This window comes from Sinocyclocheilus rhinocerous, unplaced genomic scaffold, assembly GCF_001515625.1.
Source record: "Sinocyclocheilus rhinocerous isolate Xijiao unplaced genomic scaffold, SAMN03320098_v1.1 scaffold1, whole genome shotgun sequence".
NCBI lineage: Eukaryota > Metazoa > Chordata > Actinopteri > Cypriniformes > Cyprinidae > Sinocyclocheilus > Sinocyclocheilus rhinocerous.
This window is the reverse complement of record NW_015638974.1, coordinates 339,778-357,901: the sequence shown is the minus strand read 5'-3', so window position 1 is coordinate 357,901 and position 18,124 is coordinate 339,778. Positions and strand designations below refer to the sequence as shown.

Below are 18,124 nucleotides of genomic sequence, written 5' to 3'. Positions count from 1 at the left end.
CCGATGTCCTCTACCAAGGACGTAGCATAACTTATGAATGAAATATCATTTTTAAATGTATTTTATTTTACTTTTTTTTTTATGCTCTAAACAATGTAATGACTAAAATGTTTTGCCGGGTCTCAAGAGGTTAAAACAAAATATGCTGCTTCAATAAATTATAATGTTAGCATATTTATAAAAGTTTTAAACATGTTCAACAATACTCTTGGTAAGCTTCATAGAGACATGTGGCAAATGCATCATGGCATACAATTCTACTCAGAATATGACACTGTGGAGTGGATTATTGTCTAGATTTTTCCATGACATTTTGTTCTATCAACATCCATTTATATATTAGACAGCTCAGGCAATGTCAAGATAGAGGCGGATGAAATTATATTGTATTGTTATAAAATGATATATTAATTATAATAAGTTTCACAGACTGTTCAAACATAATATGTAAAAATAAGGCTGCTATGCTTTTTAAATCTTTTGTTTTGACATCCATTGAGGGGGGTTCCGCTTTAATTAGATCCCCTGATCACCCAGTCCTCCCTCAACCTCCCTGTAATTCACACCTGGTGCAAAACTGTCGTGATAAATCCTAAAAGGTTCCCAGATTTACAATGTTTGCTTGTCCTAGAACAGCCTTCTTACCAAATAATCATAGGCCAAACCCCATAACCAGACACCTTTAACCATAAACTACCCCTGAAGTGAGACCCAAAAGACTGGTTTATAAAAATGTAGTCCAAGCCTAAAGGGTCAAAACTTACAGTAACCTCAAAACCAACAAGAATATCATACTGGGGTAAAGCATGTGAAGGTTTTGGTGATAACAAATGACAAAACACAGATTATTATTTTATGCTCTTATGACAGCGTACACTGAATCTCCAAGCTGACGGGAAGCATCGGAACTATGATGCCATTATGAAGCTGCTTCTTTGGCTTATTAATGATTCATGCACACTCTTTTGAAGTGTGCTCGGTAAACGTAAGGAATCGATTTAAGACAGAGCTGTTTAAAACCTAACCGCTAAATAATTAATTTAGCTCAGTTTGTTGCATTTTAATCAAGAGGACCCTGACAGTGGATGGGAGTGCAGGCTGTAGAAAAGGAACTTTCGGTAACTTTTCCGATATGTTTGTTGTTTGTGTTGCTATTTTAGATTCGCGTTTTGGAAGAGTTTTGCGATTTATGCGTGTACCATGCATGTCACAGCTTGCTTAGAGAAACTTTGTGTCTGTAAAACTCTCCTAGAATAGCTCTGTCTCTCTCTTTTTTCCTTCTGTCACCTATTTCAGGTTCTCTCTCTCCTCTCATCCTGTCATTCCCCTCCCATTTCTCCTGCACTCTGGTTTGGCGTTCTTATCTTATGATGGTAGATTCGCAACATCCCAGATTCCCACATCAATGTTAAATGGGTTCCCACTCTTCTTTTATTTGCACTCTTCCCTCTCACTCCTGCAACATAATACGTTCCATCTACATTTCGCAGGGTAAGATGAGGTACCATTTGTTGTCAGCTATACAAGGAAACTTAGACAGAAGACAAGTGAAGGTCTACTTTTTTTTTTTCAAGGCATCACTGGATAAAACGAGACTCTCATTGGCTAAAATTAAAATTAAGAGTCTATGACAGAAAACCACAAACATAAGGCTTTTTTGTTTGTTTTATATATTCATTGGCTGAAGTTGCTTCTGGTCAGTAGGTAAGATTTAAAAATGTGCAAGTAAAATACATAAATTATTTCTTATCTTTAATTCCATAGCTGTAATCTGTTTATTAATTATTATATAATAAAGTGTTATGTGATTTTGTTTACTGTATTTATTGAATGTGTTTAAAATTTAATACATTTTTACATGTATATTAATCTAAATCACATAGAGTTTGACTGAGAATTTGAATTGCTTGTATATGGTTGTATTATATATTTTAATAATTAAATACACTTACAAATATTTATATTATATATAAATTTATATTGTATAAATGATAGAAAAATTGTGTCAACCACATAAAAACAGCAAATATGTTACCAATAGTCTTGAAACCTTTTGTTTCAAACATTATAAATAATTATTAAGGTAAATTATGAAAATATATAACTTTTATAAAATCTCATTTTAAAAAAATCTTTGCCTGAAAAAACACTTTTATTAATGACAAAGAATACAAACAGAGCTGCAATAAACTAATTCAAATATATTGCTGGAACAAATCTAATGTTTTGCCACAGAAGTCATTAAAACTTCAAATGTAACAAAAAATACTTATATATTTATATATTTATACTAAAAAAATATATATATATTTTTCAAAGTTGTAAACAAAGATTATTTGAATGAATTTTACAATAAAATACTATTTCAGTTTTTCTACTTCAAAATTTCACATTTAATTCAATGTGTTACTTGCCATTTCTTTGCAATTGTTTGTGAAAGTTACTGATAATTTGTGTACACATAGGACTTTTGCCATATGTTTAAATACAGATGGATATTTCCTGTTTATATGATCACATGACAAAAACAAGTACAGATACCTGGATGCAAGAGTAGGGTTAACCTACTCCCAGGTTCATGTTACCCACTCTGCCTTACCTTTCTTCCTGCATTCAGAGCCATCAAACATCAGGCCGAATCTCCCGTAAGACACATAATTTAATAATTAATTTATGTATTTAGCAGACGTTTTTATCCAAAGCAACTTACAGTGCATTCAGGCTATACATTTTTTACCAGTATATGTGTTCCCTAGGAATCGAACCCACAACCTTTTGTGCTGCTAACGCAATGCTCTACCACTGAGCCACAGGAACATAACATAACACATACCACACTCCATTCCTTATTCAGAAAGGCATCTCACCAAAGATCAGTTTTAGTAATATCACATTACGACGTGAACACTGAATTAGATGACAGTCGCTTGTGAGGGCAGATCATTTTAAATTAATGAGTGCTCGATCAAAATGCCACTTTATTAGGTTAAGATGCAAAACGCACATAGACTGGTGCACCGTCACGTGGGTGAGCTGATTGGATTACCAGGACGCGAGTACCTGTGCGGATTTTGTTGCTGTTGTTTAGTTGAATGTAAATGGAATTAATTACCAAAATGTCATCAGGGATAACTGCCACACTCTCACTGGAGGATAAAATCAAATATATTACACCTGTCTCCTGGGTCCCGTCCGTGTGTGTCTGCCTCTGTGCCGGAGTGTGTGTCAGCATATCTTCCCGAGCTCTGTGAGTAATGACTTGATGACACCGTCTAAGTCAGCCAACACGCCCCTTCCTGCCTTCTGCGATATTACCATATATCCTACCAAACAGTGACACACACGCTCACACTCACTGTCAGTCGTCAGACAGATATTGATTGTATTTGCATGGTGTCTTAGGCTAGAAATATATGAGACTGTTTTATTGGAACTGCTGCAATGAGGCACCTGCCAGACCCAAATGCCATTGCTCATCCCGGAAAGATCGATCACATCCTTATACACATATACACAGACCGTGCACACATATACTACCACATAATGTTAATTCAAAGAGTTCAGTATTGTGATGTGTATTATGCTCGATTGATATACAATGGATAAATGGACATGTGTAATCTTCAGATTCTAATGTTGGACGTTTTCATCTTCCAGGCTCTTCTGGAAACACAGAACATGTTGAGGTCGTACATCTCTAACTTCACCTTTAACCTGGGATTTTCTGGGAAATTCTTCCATACAGGTAACTGTGTATGTTTTTAACTGATTTGTTGTAACATGCCTGATTACGTTGCTATAAATATAACAGCCAACAGGCGTTCTGTAATATTCTGATTGGCATGGTAACAGAACTCTGAAGTTTCTCTGGTTCCTCATGTTAGAGTTTACATGTTCTATTTTTGAAGTGTGTGTGAGTGTGTTTGTGTGGATAACTAAATTAAGTTTATATTAGTGTCACTGATTAGTTTTGCAAATTGTAGCTTATTCTGGTCAAAAACCACTTAGTACTTAGACAGGAAGGGACTGGTGTTATTTTATTATTGTTACTATTATAGTTTTTGTTTATATTTTGAATTGTATTTAATTTTTATATTTTGTTTTCATTTTAATTTTAGTTAAAGTTTTATTTATTAATTTATTTATTCATTCATTTATAATTTTTTTAGTTTTGGTGGGGTTTTAAAATATGTATATTTTTTTTTGTTTTAGTGTATGTTTTATTATTTTAGTACTGCAACTTAAACTAAATGAAAATGAGAAATGTTGCCATGGCAATTTGCGGAAATAAAATACATTTAAGTGTATTAATATATATTCATATTTTAATAAATGTTTCTTTTATTTCAACTGATGAAAATGTTTTTTTAATGGTTTTAGTTTGAGGTTATTTAGATCACCCAATCGTTGTGGGACCGAAGTTATTTTTGTTATGTATGTTTGTTAAGACTTTATGATACGTATAATGTTTGTTATGTATAAAGTTTGTTGCAGACCCAGACTTTCGATCTTAAAATATGAAATAATAATTATATTATATATATATATATATATATATATATGTGTATGTATGTATGTATATATTTGATGTGGAAAAAAATCTAGGTAAATAAATGGCATAATTTGTTATCAAAACTAATTTAGTCAAATTATGTAAAAAGTGAAAATATTTAATTGTATTTAGAATACATAAAATGCTTACTATGAAATTAGCTTTAGCAAAACAAAGGAGTCATCTATTTTAGTCCAAAATTATATTTCCCTCACCATCATTTCCACCACAAAATACTATTAAACTAAATCAATATTTGAGCTGTAGTGGAAATGATACTGCAATGGAAATGACATTCGTTCTTCCATGATGCCGTTTTAGGAATGTAAGATTTTTTGGGGGAATTTAGGAATGTTTATTTTCTAAAATTCCACAGGCCCCAAAAAATACTCAATATGCTAATGAGCTAATGTTTGTTTGTGTAGGTACGCAGGAGGAAGATGATGGAGATGATCTGTTGTTGAAATATGTCGATGAGTTCTGGTGGTTTCCTCATATGTGGAGTCATATGCAGCCTCATCTCTTCCACAATGAATCCTCTCTGATGGAACAAATGATCCTGAACAAAGACTTTGCTTTGGTGAGAAAAACTACACCCTTTACTCACCTGTACAATCACTGAACAAAACCATCATCCGGGTATTATCATATCCAGCGAAATACTCATTCACCTAAGGAACCATTAGCCCGGCAGCGAGTCGTGTCATTTACTGTGAGAAAATGAACACTAATTATGCGTGTTTTACAGGTGCTTTGAGACTTCAGTTGTTCCTCAAATAGAGAAGTGCCTCTTGTGATTTTGACAGAATCATTGAAACCTACACATAAACGGAGGAGAGTGTGAGTGTGAGTGTGTGTGTGCTCTCATTTAGTTATCTCTCGGTAACACTCCTGCATTTATTTGTCCCCTTTTTCTGTGAAGCAGCACTCTCGTGTCACACTCAAAGACACTTTTCTAGCAGAATGTAATACTCTGACACATATATTTACCCTTCATGTATTTCAGAGTGATACGCATACTGTAAATTGATGCAAGCGACCCAAGTGCAAATCCGGCTCATTCCATTTCCTGATCCCTTCCACTCTTCAGCTCCTTATCATTCCCTGACTGACTTTCCTTATCTATAACATGGACAAGATATTTGTCCTATATATAATATATAAAAAATCAGGAATGCTCTACTAAGACATGACAAAAACATTCAGATTTCTGAGAGAATTTCAAGGAAAAACAATCTAGCTGTATGCTGGCACAAGATGGCATGATCATTGGCATTCCTCGTTGCCACACAGCCTGTTTTATTTAGTTATGAGCTGTTTAGAAGCCAAACACTGCAGCTGAACCGTTAGAGAGGATTTCTACACGACCCACTGAACAAGTAAATTGTCACGCAAGTAAACTACCCATCCACTGTGTTGTGCAGTGCCACTCGTGCACTTGTGGTGTCCTTTAGTCTTTTGCTCTCGGAATTACACTTTGTATTAAAGGAATAGTGCACCCAAAAATGTAATTTAATGTAAATTTATTCACTCTCACTCCCATTCAAGATGTATATGAGTTTGTTTCACAAGTAATCCATTCCACACCACTCTAGTCCATCAATTAACGTCTTGTGAAGTGAAAATCTGCATGCTTTGGGCAAGTGATGTAATGCTAAATTTCTCTAAATCTGTTCTAATGAAGAAACTAACTCATCTACATCTTGGATGGCCTGAGGGTGAGGACATTTTCAGCAAATTATCATTTGTGTGTGAGCTGTTCCTTCAATGATGAGTTACAAAAAAATCACATTTATATATTTCTATGTATACTTTAGGGGTGTGTGATATTTATTGTTTGCAATAATATCATAACTGTTGTTTTAATGATATGTGAGCTGACATTATCGAGTATGTCACTTACTTACACTTACATTCACTGCGTGATGAAGCCTATTGGAATGCAGTTAAAGTGCGCCTATAATTTGTTATAAAGGCAAAAAATGTCCATGTATAGCCTAGGCTTTGTGTTGTATATTTATAGGATATGATATAGTTTAGTAATTTCACACATGCAACAGTGCCGTTTTCCTGAGTATCAGTGCATGAGCACGATCGCAAATGAGATTGATTTTATACAAAACAATAAAAAAATTATATTGAGTGAGTTACATTTTAGACACAAAGTTGTCTGCTTTTTCTGTTTCACCAATGAAAACAAAACTGGAGCAGAGCATTTGTGCATCCCAGAGCAACACTGCAGTGTTTCGTTCCTGAATTAATCTGTTTTTGAACAAATCATTTGAGTCAATGATTCAATTATCTATTCATAAAGAATTCAATTCAAAAGCTCTTGTTTCATTTCTGAATGAATCAGTTGTTTTGAACAAATTGCTTGGATGAATGATTCAATGAATCACTCATTAAGACAGGGACTTGCCGCCACCTACTGGTGGTTTTAGTGTCCTATTTATTTATCCATGACAGGCCTAAACCAGTCAAGGTACCAGCACAAAAACTGCAAAAGATTGTTTAATTATAATTATCAAAAAAAATCCCAGTACATATCGAGATATAATTTTTTTGTGAGTATCAAACCCCCCCCCCCAGTAGACAGCAACTTATTGTAGATGGTTGTATACTCACTAGCTGTCTCTATCTAGACTTCATCTGTATTGTTAGGCTGTGTATTAGCATCACTGTCACTTATACAGCCGTAGAAATAGAAATACAGCCGTGTGATGTGAAGAGTGGAGTGAGTGATAAACTACAGAGCGTAAAGTGCCCCTGCTGGAAGTCACAAACAAGCACAGTCTCTGTCTGGAAACATAACCGCCAGCTAAATTATAATTTGTGTCATGCGCTACGGCTTGAGCAGTTTAGCTAATAGTTTTTTATGCAAATGCAGTTTGCATTAAAATGTGACTAAAATGTAATTTTAACAAGGCTCTTTTGAAAACAATAGCCTTTTTCATAAAGCTACTGCTTGATTTATCCATATAATTAATATCTTTGTTGTTTATTTTCCCCCACATTATCATTTTCAATCATTTCATCTTTATCTATAAAGAGGCCTTTATATTACAGTGAACTTTAAATGGCTTTTAATGTGAAAACTGAGAAATATAATTATTAGAAATCAGATTAGCTTAATATCTTTTTTACTGTGGGTGTGTTTTATATATATAATATTTTGTGCAAAAACTAACTACCATCTTAACTACATTTTTCAACAGAAACAGATGACTTTGTCAAGTACAGTAGTAATTGTAGTGTAACAAAACAATACATCACAGTTTCTGTATCACATTGTTTGCTTTAGATCTGTGGCAATAATCATACACATTCTCCTAAAGCTCTCCTACAATGTGCTGTCTTTTCTTTTGTAGTTTTAGAGTCAGATTTACTTTGGTGACTCACTTCATTCAGATGATTCATGTAAGTGAACCGAATAAAAAAAGAAATGTGACCCTGGACCACAAAAGCAGTCTTAAGTCGCTGGGGTATATTTGTAGCAATAGCCATAATAAACATTGTATGGGTCAAAATTATCGATTTTTCTTTTATGCCAAAAATCATTAGGATATTAATTAAAGATCATGTTCCATGAAGATATTTTGTAAATTTCCTACCGTAAATATATCAAAACGTAATTTTTGATTAGTAATATGCATTGCCAAGAACTTCATTTGGACAACTTTAAAGACGATTTTCTCAAGATTTAGATTTTTTTGCACCCTCAGATTCCAGATTTTCAAATAGTTGTATCTCGGCCAAATATTGTCCTATCCTAACAAACCACACATCAATGGAAAGCTTATTTATTCAGCTTTACATCAGATGATGTATAAATCTCAATTTCCAAAAATTGACCCTTATGACTGGTTTTGTCGTCCAGGGTCACAAATGATTCACAGATGCAAACCTCTGCTCATGGCTTGAAGTCTCTGGTAGTATGTTTTTATAGCAAAATATTTAATTTAAACAGTGCTGATCATCATTTTTGTTTTTAGCTCTAGTATTCTAGTTTTTTTTTGTTTTTTTTGTATTTAGTGTAAATGTATCTCTTCAAGTTTAATGATGTTTTAATCACTTTAAACATGATTTGTTTATTCAAAAAATTGCAGACCCAGACTTTCAATCTTAAAATATGTATCATAAAAATAATTTGTTTATAATTAATAATCTAAACAAAAAGTTAAATATGTCTAAACCGTGTAACCGTTTATTGTGTGAAAATTAACAGACAACAGAGAAATACTTTTGTGATTACAAAGCATGCTACAGTTTTAAAGTAGCGTCCAATACTGGTGTTTATTGCTCTCTCTCTCTCTCTCTCTCTCTCTCTCTGTGTGTGTGTCTGTGTGTGTGTGTGTGTGTGCACGTCAGGATTTGCCTACATTATAAGGTCCAAATGTCCCCACAAGGATAGTAAAACCTGAAATCAACTACATTTTGGGGAGCAGCCAACATGCCCTTCAAAGAAAAAAGCTCAAGAAATATAGTAAATAATGTCTTAATTAAGATTTAAATATGCAGAAAGGTTTATGTGATGTTTAGGAAATAGAAAATATCATTAGCTCAGTATACAAAATAGATGGAAAGACTACGCCATGATAGAAAAACAAATGTGTGTATGCGTGTGAGCTGTATCTCTTAATGTCATGACGTAATAGCGACGCATCCTTTTTTCCATATTGTGACGTACATATGAGTGAAACTGATTATTGAAAAGAAAAATGTAGGACGGGGTCTTGGTTCAGTTCTTCGGTTGTTGATTGGATGTAGACAGGCTTAATGTGCAGATTTTAAACAAATGAAACATATGCATGGACGAATCATTCACAATAAGATCAACATGCATTTCATGCTGTCTTTTAATACATTTTCCTCTCAGAGCTGCCATTAGGATCTGCTCATAGTCAATGACAATCAACAAACTGCACACTTCAAAAATTTCCCAGAAAAATCTCCTACATGAGTGACCAAGGTCAAGCAGTTAGCATGCGCTTGACTCTGGGTGCTGAGTTAAACAGACTAGTGTCTGTCAGCTCAGAGGGCAGGGACTGTGAGAGTCGAGCTGACAGAGAATTTTAATGGGCCACGAGCAGAAGTTTGATAATCTATAGAAGACAGCTTTGATTTGCCTTTATTGGTTTGGGGGTTTGATTAAATCAGAGAGCTGTGTAGCTAAGCTAAATGTGACGTCGGTATCGGGCGAGTACTGGAAAAAGTGGTATCGGTGCATCCCTAAAATACAGTTATCGACTCAGCTGTTCTTTAGATGTCTGTTATCTCACCTATCTGATTTTAATTAGTTAGCCCAGAGAAATTTAAAAATGAAAATGGATTTTTTTTATAAAGATCATAAAGCCTCGAATCAATAGCTCTGAGGTAGCTCTGTGTCACTCTGAAGATAAGTGTGAATGAGCACACCAGCTATAAAAATGTGTGTGCGTCTGTGTCTGGAAATGTGTGTGTGTGTGTGTGTGTGTGTGTGTGCACGCACATTCTCTTGAGGGAAATTATGTGGATTACTGGGTCCTCATGATATGGAAGTTAAATCTGAGAATTCACCTCAAAATACAGTCATCGACTCATCTGTTCTTTAGATGTCTGTTATCTCACCTATCTGATTTTAATTAGTTAGCCCAGAGAAATTTAAAAATGAAAATTGATTTTTTTTTATAAAGATCATAAAGCCTCGAATCAATAGCTCTGAGGTAGCTCTGTGTCACTCTGAAGATAAGTGTGAATGAGCGCACCAGCTATAAAAATGTGTGTGCGTCTGTGTCTGGAAAATGGGATTTTTGGTCATTTTTTCTATACTCAAGCACTCAGCAAATAAATTAACTCAGTACTAATAGAGTACTAAATGTTAGTCTATATGCATCACAGTGTGTTCTAACCAGGCGTGACATGCAACAAGCTTTTTCTTCAGTGCAAAAAAGGTTTTGTGTCATAACCAGCCACAATCATGAAAAGCAACAATCGATAGCACATATTACAATGATTTCTGATGTATCATGTGACACTAAAGACTGGAGTCATGAAAATTCAGCTTTGCCATCATTAAAATAAATAGATAAAAAAATAGAAAACAGTTGTTTTAAATTGTAATAATTTACAATATTGTTGTTTTTACTGTATTTGCTGAAAATTGATGACTAATTTTCCAGTTCATGGAAAATGAGAGAAAATGTGAAATGTCCTGGAAAATCTTGTTGTCCTGGAAAATTACTTTAAATTTAATTTTTGTTTTTCTATAACCAAGAACAAACATTTTACCACTGGCCCGAAACAATTAATGTTAGTAGTGGAAAACATTACATTTAGGGATGCCGATTTTCAAATAGTTTTATTTTCAGATGGTTAAATGAAATAGTTAAATGGTTTTAATATTTTTTTGCTATGGTATTGAAATAGGTTCCAAAAATCATTTGTCGTTTTGTATATTTAAAGACTCATATTAAATATATGATTTTAAAGTAAAGTCATGGCCATAAACTGTGCATCTTTTAAAGACTTTTGGAAAGAGGAAGATATTACTTAAGGACATGATCCTTGTCTTTTATTCCTGTCATAATTAAATTGAACTTGTCCTTGAAAAGTCCTCGAAGTCCTGGAAAATGATCACTGAAAAAGAGTGGGTGATTGGTGTTAAATGTTTTGAAGTTGTAAGCCATCCACTTCAGTACTTGATTACTTGTGTATGTGTGTTTATGAAACATTGTAATATGCTTGCGTATGTGCATGACGTTCAGCTATAAAGTATATTTATTTGTGTGTGTATTTCTCATTACAGGAGCATGGTATTCCAGTAGATCTGGGATATGCTGTGGCGCCTCATCATTCTGGTGTATATCCAGTCCATATTCAGCTGTATGAGGCTTGGAAGAAAGCATGGGGGATACGAGTGACCAGTACTGAGGAATACCCACACCTCAAACCTGCACGCCACCGCAAGGGATTCATTCATAACGACATCATGGTACGGCTAACACATCTTTACACCGTACAACAATCTTGTGTGGTATATGACAAAAGTTTTAAGATTTTTTCATGTGGAATAAAACGCATTTTTCCTGGGATCAGTATCGCTGGAAACAATATATCACGCACTTGAAAGTCTATTATCACAGAATATTAATATTAGAAAGTGTAATAAAATTTAATATTTGATTTCATCCACAGGCAGTGTCGTACAAGATCCTTCCTCAATGCCTGATTAAAAATGTAGTGTGTTATTATAATATTTTGTTCTGACTAACCGAACAAACTTTTCTTAACCCATTAGTGCTATGCAAGCAGGCTAAGCTGTCAATAACAAACTTACTTAACATACACAAAATCAATTAATGTGGACGGGACGCATCACATGCTTTGCAGGAGGTTGTATAGATTTGCAATCTGCCACTGGTTGCTACACAGGTAGTGTCATGAAAATGCAGTGAGACTTACCTGCAAGAGACTGCCAAATACAAGCAACAGCTAGCATAGCAAATCAATGAAACACACACACACTCCAAAAGAATTAATGATGACACACTGGGACTGAGATGAAATAGCCCATAGTGCATTCATCACAGCCAAATCTGGTACACACGCACAGATTTTGACTAGATGTCCCCAGCCGCAGCTTTGAATCAGTTTTTTAAATAGCTTTTTGCTGTCTCTGTCCCTCATTTCTGGTTAAAGGCTCGATGATTGTCTGAAGATTTCATTTAAAGGGATAGCTCACCCTGAAATGAAAGTGTTGACATCATTTACTCACCTTCATGTAATGTCTAAACCCAGATGGCTTTCTTTCCTATGTGGAACACAAATAGAGATGTTAAGAAGAATGTTTGGGACTGATAACCTCAGTCACCGTTCAATTTCATTTCACTTTCAAAATTTCATTTCTTTTTTTTTGTTTGTGGCATTCTCATTACTATCTCATTTTGTGTTGCACAAAAGAAAGTCATAGAAAGAGTAAATATTTTTTTTCTGTATTTTCTTCTTTTTTATTATTATTTATGTCTTGTTTTCCAGTTCCTTTAATCAAGATCAATTTAGAAGTAGGGCCTATAATTTTGTAATAACACCTAATCATATATGACAATATGTCTTGAATTAAAGTGCCCCTATTATGGGTAATGAAAGGTTCATATTTTGGTTTTGGGAGTCCCCAACAACAGGTTGACATGCATGCAAGGTCAAAAAACACTTTCATTGTCTTATAATATGCATTTATTTTTTACCTTACTTGCTCAACGACTCCCAAACGATTCGTTTAACGATTCGTTTAACGATTCATTTTTCCAAACCCGTCCTTTGTGTGACGCTAATCTGCGGTGATTGGTCCGATTGGTCTCATTTTCATTTCATCTCGCCTGTAATGCCTGATAAAACAGGGTTTGTGAGAGCAGTGCTGCTTTATGTACAGCGTTACCGGGGAAACCGCTATTTTACGCTCCAAAAGCGGCACCTAGTGGCAAAAAATGAATTTGCATTTTCATTCAGACCAACACGAAAAGATCAACAAGTGGGCGGGCAATATGCTAATGTATCACGTTGACATCAACATGAAGCGGCTTGGGATTCGTTTTAAAAACGACTCGTTTCAATGATTTAGAGTCGACTCTCTCTTTTGAAAGACAATAACTTTATACACGGTGCACTTTCAGATTTAAAACTTTGCAGGATGCTTTCATTCACCTAGAGCTGTGTTACACACTGCATGAAAGGTCATTTTCAAAAATCCATAATAGGGGCACTTTAATTTTATTTTTCGTACCCAATTGCCAAATTGTTTTTGTTGAGGTCAAAGCATAAACCTAACTCAATTTTGTTAGATTTATGCTTGCAATAAGAACAAGCAATTTGCCAACTTTTAATCTTTTATGCAATTTTAGTGAATTGGGTTGTTTTAAGCTGTTTAGATATTTTACTGAAAAAAATACTGATTAAGAAAATGAGTTTTTGAAGTGCAGTGCAACTCTCATGAAACAGCAGGAATTAATGCACCCTTTATTTGGTCTTAGGAATACTTGTGCCTTGTTTTTGCAGTTCAGACAAACAAATTAGAGTACTCTCTTTTGTTAGAGCATCAGCACACTACAACATGTCTCTTTTTGTTCTTTCTAGTGAATTAGAGATCTGTCATATTCTCTTATTCACAATAAAAAAGAACAAATGTTGGCAGGCCTAGTCAAGTCAGTTTTGTTTTTACATGCAATTTAGATGTCATCTTCATCATCTCTAGCTTTTTAAGAGCGTTTTGAATCTAGCTAAAGTCAGATGTTTTGCAGCAGGTGTTTGTGAGCCCAAATCTGGCTTTTTTTATTTAGTGCATGCACCAAAACAGGTTTCGGGTCAGTTGTTCGGACACCTGCGGCCTAACTACTGGCCTGCTCGGTGCAAGCATGACAGGTCTCAGATCAGAGATCCAGAGTGCTGAATCCTGATGAGTATGGATCCGTGGAGCTATGAAGCATGTCAGACTGTTACAGTTTGATCTGGCTCCGCAATACAGAAAGTTGACATCGCCCCATAGAACTGACTGCTCCTTTAACAAACCACCACAATAATATACTGACAGGGCAGGTTACATTTAATGAGAAGAAAGAAGAGGGAAGGTGGGTGGAAGGACGCATAAATAGAGTCTCATAAATTCTCCAGGCGTGCTGGTTGGAGAGGAAGTTTAGTGTGTTTGCACTAGAATTGAATTTTAGGAGATGGAGGAGATTAAAATATTAAATCAAGACCACATGCATGCAATACAATTGTTCTGTGCCCGTCAAGTGTGTGTATGTAGTTTCAGAGTTTAGTTGAACACGCGTGCCACACAATAAAACAGAGAGAGATGTTAAAGTGGGAAAGGCAATTAAGTTTAAGGTAGATGGAAAGATTGGAGAGAGTCCCAAAGATCTGTTCCAGCTCAATAAAGCAGTCCGAAAACAAGCACATGGGTGATGAAAGCTCTGATCAGTGCATTAGAGCCCAGTGTGTTTGTGGGTGTGTTAATGTAATAGATTTTGCTGTTTTAGCAGTTTGCTGGAGGAGCCTAGCTGCCTCGCTGATTTACACACTGTTACAGTGTTGAGAAATTTACTCTGTTGGTCCTTTATAAATGTTCTAGCATCTCTCAACCTGCCTCTCTCTGTCCATCATACACAGAGCAAGTATGTTGGACATACACTATACTGTTCAGAAGTTTGGGGTCGGTAAGATTTATTTTTTTTTTTTAATAAAAAATGTTTTTGAAAGTCTCTTATGCTCACAAAGGCTGCATTTATTTGATCAAAATATAGTAAAAACAGAAATATTGTCAAATATCATTACAATTTAAAATAACCATTTTCTATTTTAATATATTTTTAAAAGTAATTTATTTCTGTGATGTAAAGCTGAATTTTCAGCATCATTACTCCAGTCTTCAGTGTCACATGATCCTTCAGAAATCATTCTAATACGCTGATTACATTTCTTATGATTTTCAGTGTTGAAAACAGTTCTGCTGCTTTAAATTTTTTGGAAACTCTGCTGCATTTTAAGGCAATTTAATGTGTCCTTGCTAAATAAAACTATTAATTTTTCTTATATTACTGACCCCATACTGAATGGTAGTGTATATATTTCATTTGGTTAACAGAAAGTTGTGTTCTTGTTTATGCTTTATGTATGAACTTTGTCTCAGATGTTAAATTACCCTTAAAATTGCTTAAATAAACAAAATATGAATAGAAACAAGTGATAGTGTACAGTATTAGTATACAGCTATAAAATGCTGGCTATGGTTGGCATAGCTCAGAATTTTTTTTTTCTTGGACGAATCTGATGAGAAATGTTCAAGTTCAAAAATGCAAAGAAAAATGCAAAAATCTCCTCTCAACTTAATCTCAAAAGTTGAGATATTAAAGGAAACGTTAATTAAAAATGAAACCCTTCATGTTTAGTCACCTTCATGTTCCAAGCCATATTTATTTTTTTTCTTCGTCAGAATACAGAAGGAGGAATTCTGAGGAATGTATTGGTCTGTCTTCTCTACAGTTTCACTGAATGGCAACTGGCAACTTTCAAAGCCTCAAAAAGGACAAAATTTGCATAAAAGTACTCTAGTTTTCTAGGAAAGTTTTCTAGTAAATTATAACTTCGATTTCAATCTGTTCTTCACACAAAGCTATTTCATAACTTCAGAATATTTCGAATATAAAACAATGAATTTCATAGACTACTTTTATGATATTTGTGTATCGTTATATTGAAACCTGAAAGCCTCAGTCCACATTTGTTGTAATTACATTGAAAAGAGTGGCTGTTTTGTCAAAATACAGGTATATAATGTGTTTTACTGTGACTGGACGAGAGAGCTAGAGAAAAAGAGAGAAAAGGAGACAGCAGTTTTTCTGTTGTTGTCAAGCAGTAATTTTGTCACATTGAGTCACAGTATATTTTTTATTCTCTTTCTCTTTTCTTCTTGTCTGTCTTTGCCTGTTTGCCACATATTTTATTGAAGCATGCAGCTTTTTCCCACTGAGAAATGATCCTGTTTTCTTTGACTGATTTAGACAGAAAGCGAATGGATGAATATATATGAACTTGTCTCCACGCAATGCCGGAATACATATACAGTGATATGAGACCTAATAAAATGTCATGTGTAGAACTGAAACTGGCAGTATTACATGATGAACAACAGAGAGGTTTATTAATCCACCATTGGAAGATTCATAATGAGGTTTCATTAGCAAATATTAAGTTTGGTTTGCACTGTACTGACCGCAAATCTTTGTTGTCCTAAACTCTGTGTGTGTGTGTGTGTGTGTGTGTGTGTGTGAGCAGGTGCTGCCCCGTCAGACATGCGGCTTATTCACACACACCATCTTCTATAAAGAGTATCCAGGAGGCCCTAAAGAACTGGACAAAAGCATACGAGGAGGAGAGCTGTTTCTGACCGTCCTACTCAACCCTGTGAGTGTAAATCACACAGACGCTCACACACTGCTACTCCCTGTCGTCTCTGCTCATTTCATTCTATCAGCCTGTTGTATTGTTTTTCTCTGTCTTATTCTGTCCTCATGCCCCCCTCCCATCTCTCTCTGGGTGTCCATGTTAGTGTTGCTTATAGATTTGTTCTCCCAGCATGAATCACTGTTCTTATGTTGAAACTCTGCTCTGCTTGAATCAGAAGCTAAATGAAAAACAAGAGCGTGTGTACAGTCGTGTATGTGTGCTGTATGTTTCTACATTAATTCAGTGCTCCTCAACTAGTGGGTTGCGGCCCAAAATTGAGTCACAGGACTATCCTGATAGGGTCATGGACTGCAGGAAAAAAAAATGCATATAACAATACATAGTTTGTATAGAAAAAAAGAGGTTATTCAATTTTAAAAGGGAAAAATGCTTCCCACGTATTTTGCTATGGATGTCAAAGGTGGTGCATCCAATTTTGGCCCAAATCGGCGTGTTGCTGTGTTGAGTCCATTGTTGTCTATTACAAGTCATTTTTGTAAAAGAAATAAAGCTGAAGTTAAATAAAAATAAATGACAAATTTAAATGAAAATTAGAAATGTTCTAACTAACTGAAATAATCTAAAGGAATAGTTTTCCTTTCCTTTTCCAAAAATGACAATTTGCTATTAATTCACCCTCAGGCCATCCATGATGTAGTTGACTTTATTTCTTGAGTAGAAGAGTAAAGAAGATTTTTAGCTGAAATCGTGCTCCTTGGTGATTTAAAAAATGCAAGTCAGCGGCTGCAACACAAAATTAATCCCCGTGGCTCCTGACGATATATTGAGGTCTTATGAAGTGAAATGATCGGTCTGTGCAAGAAACTGAACATTATCTACAACATTTTTGGTGGACTTGAACCAGTTCACCAAATCAGACTGAACCGCCTGAAACAGTTTGCCAAATGAAAAGGCATTTTATGGTTTTTCATTGTTTCTGTAAAAGGGTAAGTTGATGAAGACAAGTTGGGTTCCCACGGGTCCTTGAAATCCCTGAAAATTTGTTAATCTGAAAAAAAAATTTCCAGGCCCTGGAAAGTTTTTGAAAAGAAGCACACATAGATAAAGGTCCTTGAAAGTGCTTAAATTTATTTTGTGCAAGAACCGTGCAATATGTTTGTGCAATATGGAAAAAAATTCCATATTATTCCCTCTGGTCCGCTAATGTGTTATTTCGCCAACACTTCGTGGCCTATGCATGCTAGCTTGCTTGATTTACGTTAGTTACGCACGCATTTACGTGTTACATTAAAGGGGTCATATGATGCGATTTAAATTTTTCCTTTCTCTTTGGAGTGTTACAAGCTCTTGGTGCATAAAGAAGATCTGTAAAGTTGCAAAGACTAAAGTCTCAAATCCAAAGAGATATTCTTTATAAAAGTTAAGAGTCAGCCACGCCTACCTAAAACGGCTCGTTCTAACACGCCCCCACATGTCTACGTCACGATGTGGGAAGATTTGCATAACACCGCCCAAACGTTCACGCAAAGAAAGAAGGCGTAACTTATATTCTCGCTGTAGTATTGTTGTTGCCGCCGCCACCATGTCGTGAAGGCACTGTGTGCTTCGTTGTGAAAGCGAAACTACTTTGTCTGG

At 35.1% G+C, this 18,124-nt stretch overlaps 1 protein-coding gene across 1 annotated transcript in view; it reads left to right on the top strand.

Annotated features, from left to right (window-relative positions):
- The window catches only part of ndst3 (N-deacetylase/N-sulfotransferase (heparan glucosaminyl) 3), a 55,438-nt gene that overhangs the window by 17,019 nt on the left and 20,295 nt on the right, over positions 1-18,124 (top strand). Inside the window, exons 2-5 of the mRNA XM_016565826.1 lie at positions 3,658-3,745; positions 4,978-5,132; positions 11,337-11,522; positions 16,358-16,486. Coding sequence (XP_016421312.1) covers positions 3,658-3,745; positions 4,978-5,132; positions 11,337-11,522; positions 16,358-16,486 — 558 coding nt within the window. The remainder of the gene's footprint in view (positions 1-3,657; positions 3,746-4,977; positions 5,133-11,336; positions 11,523-16,357; positions 16,487-18,124) is intronic.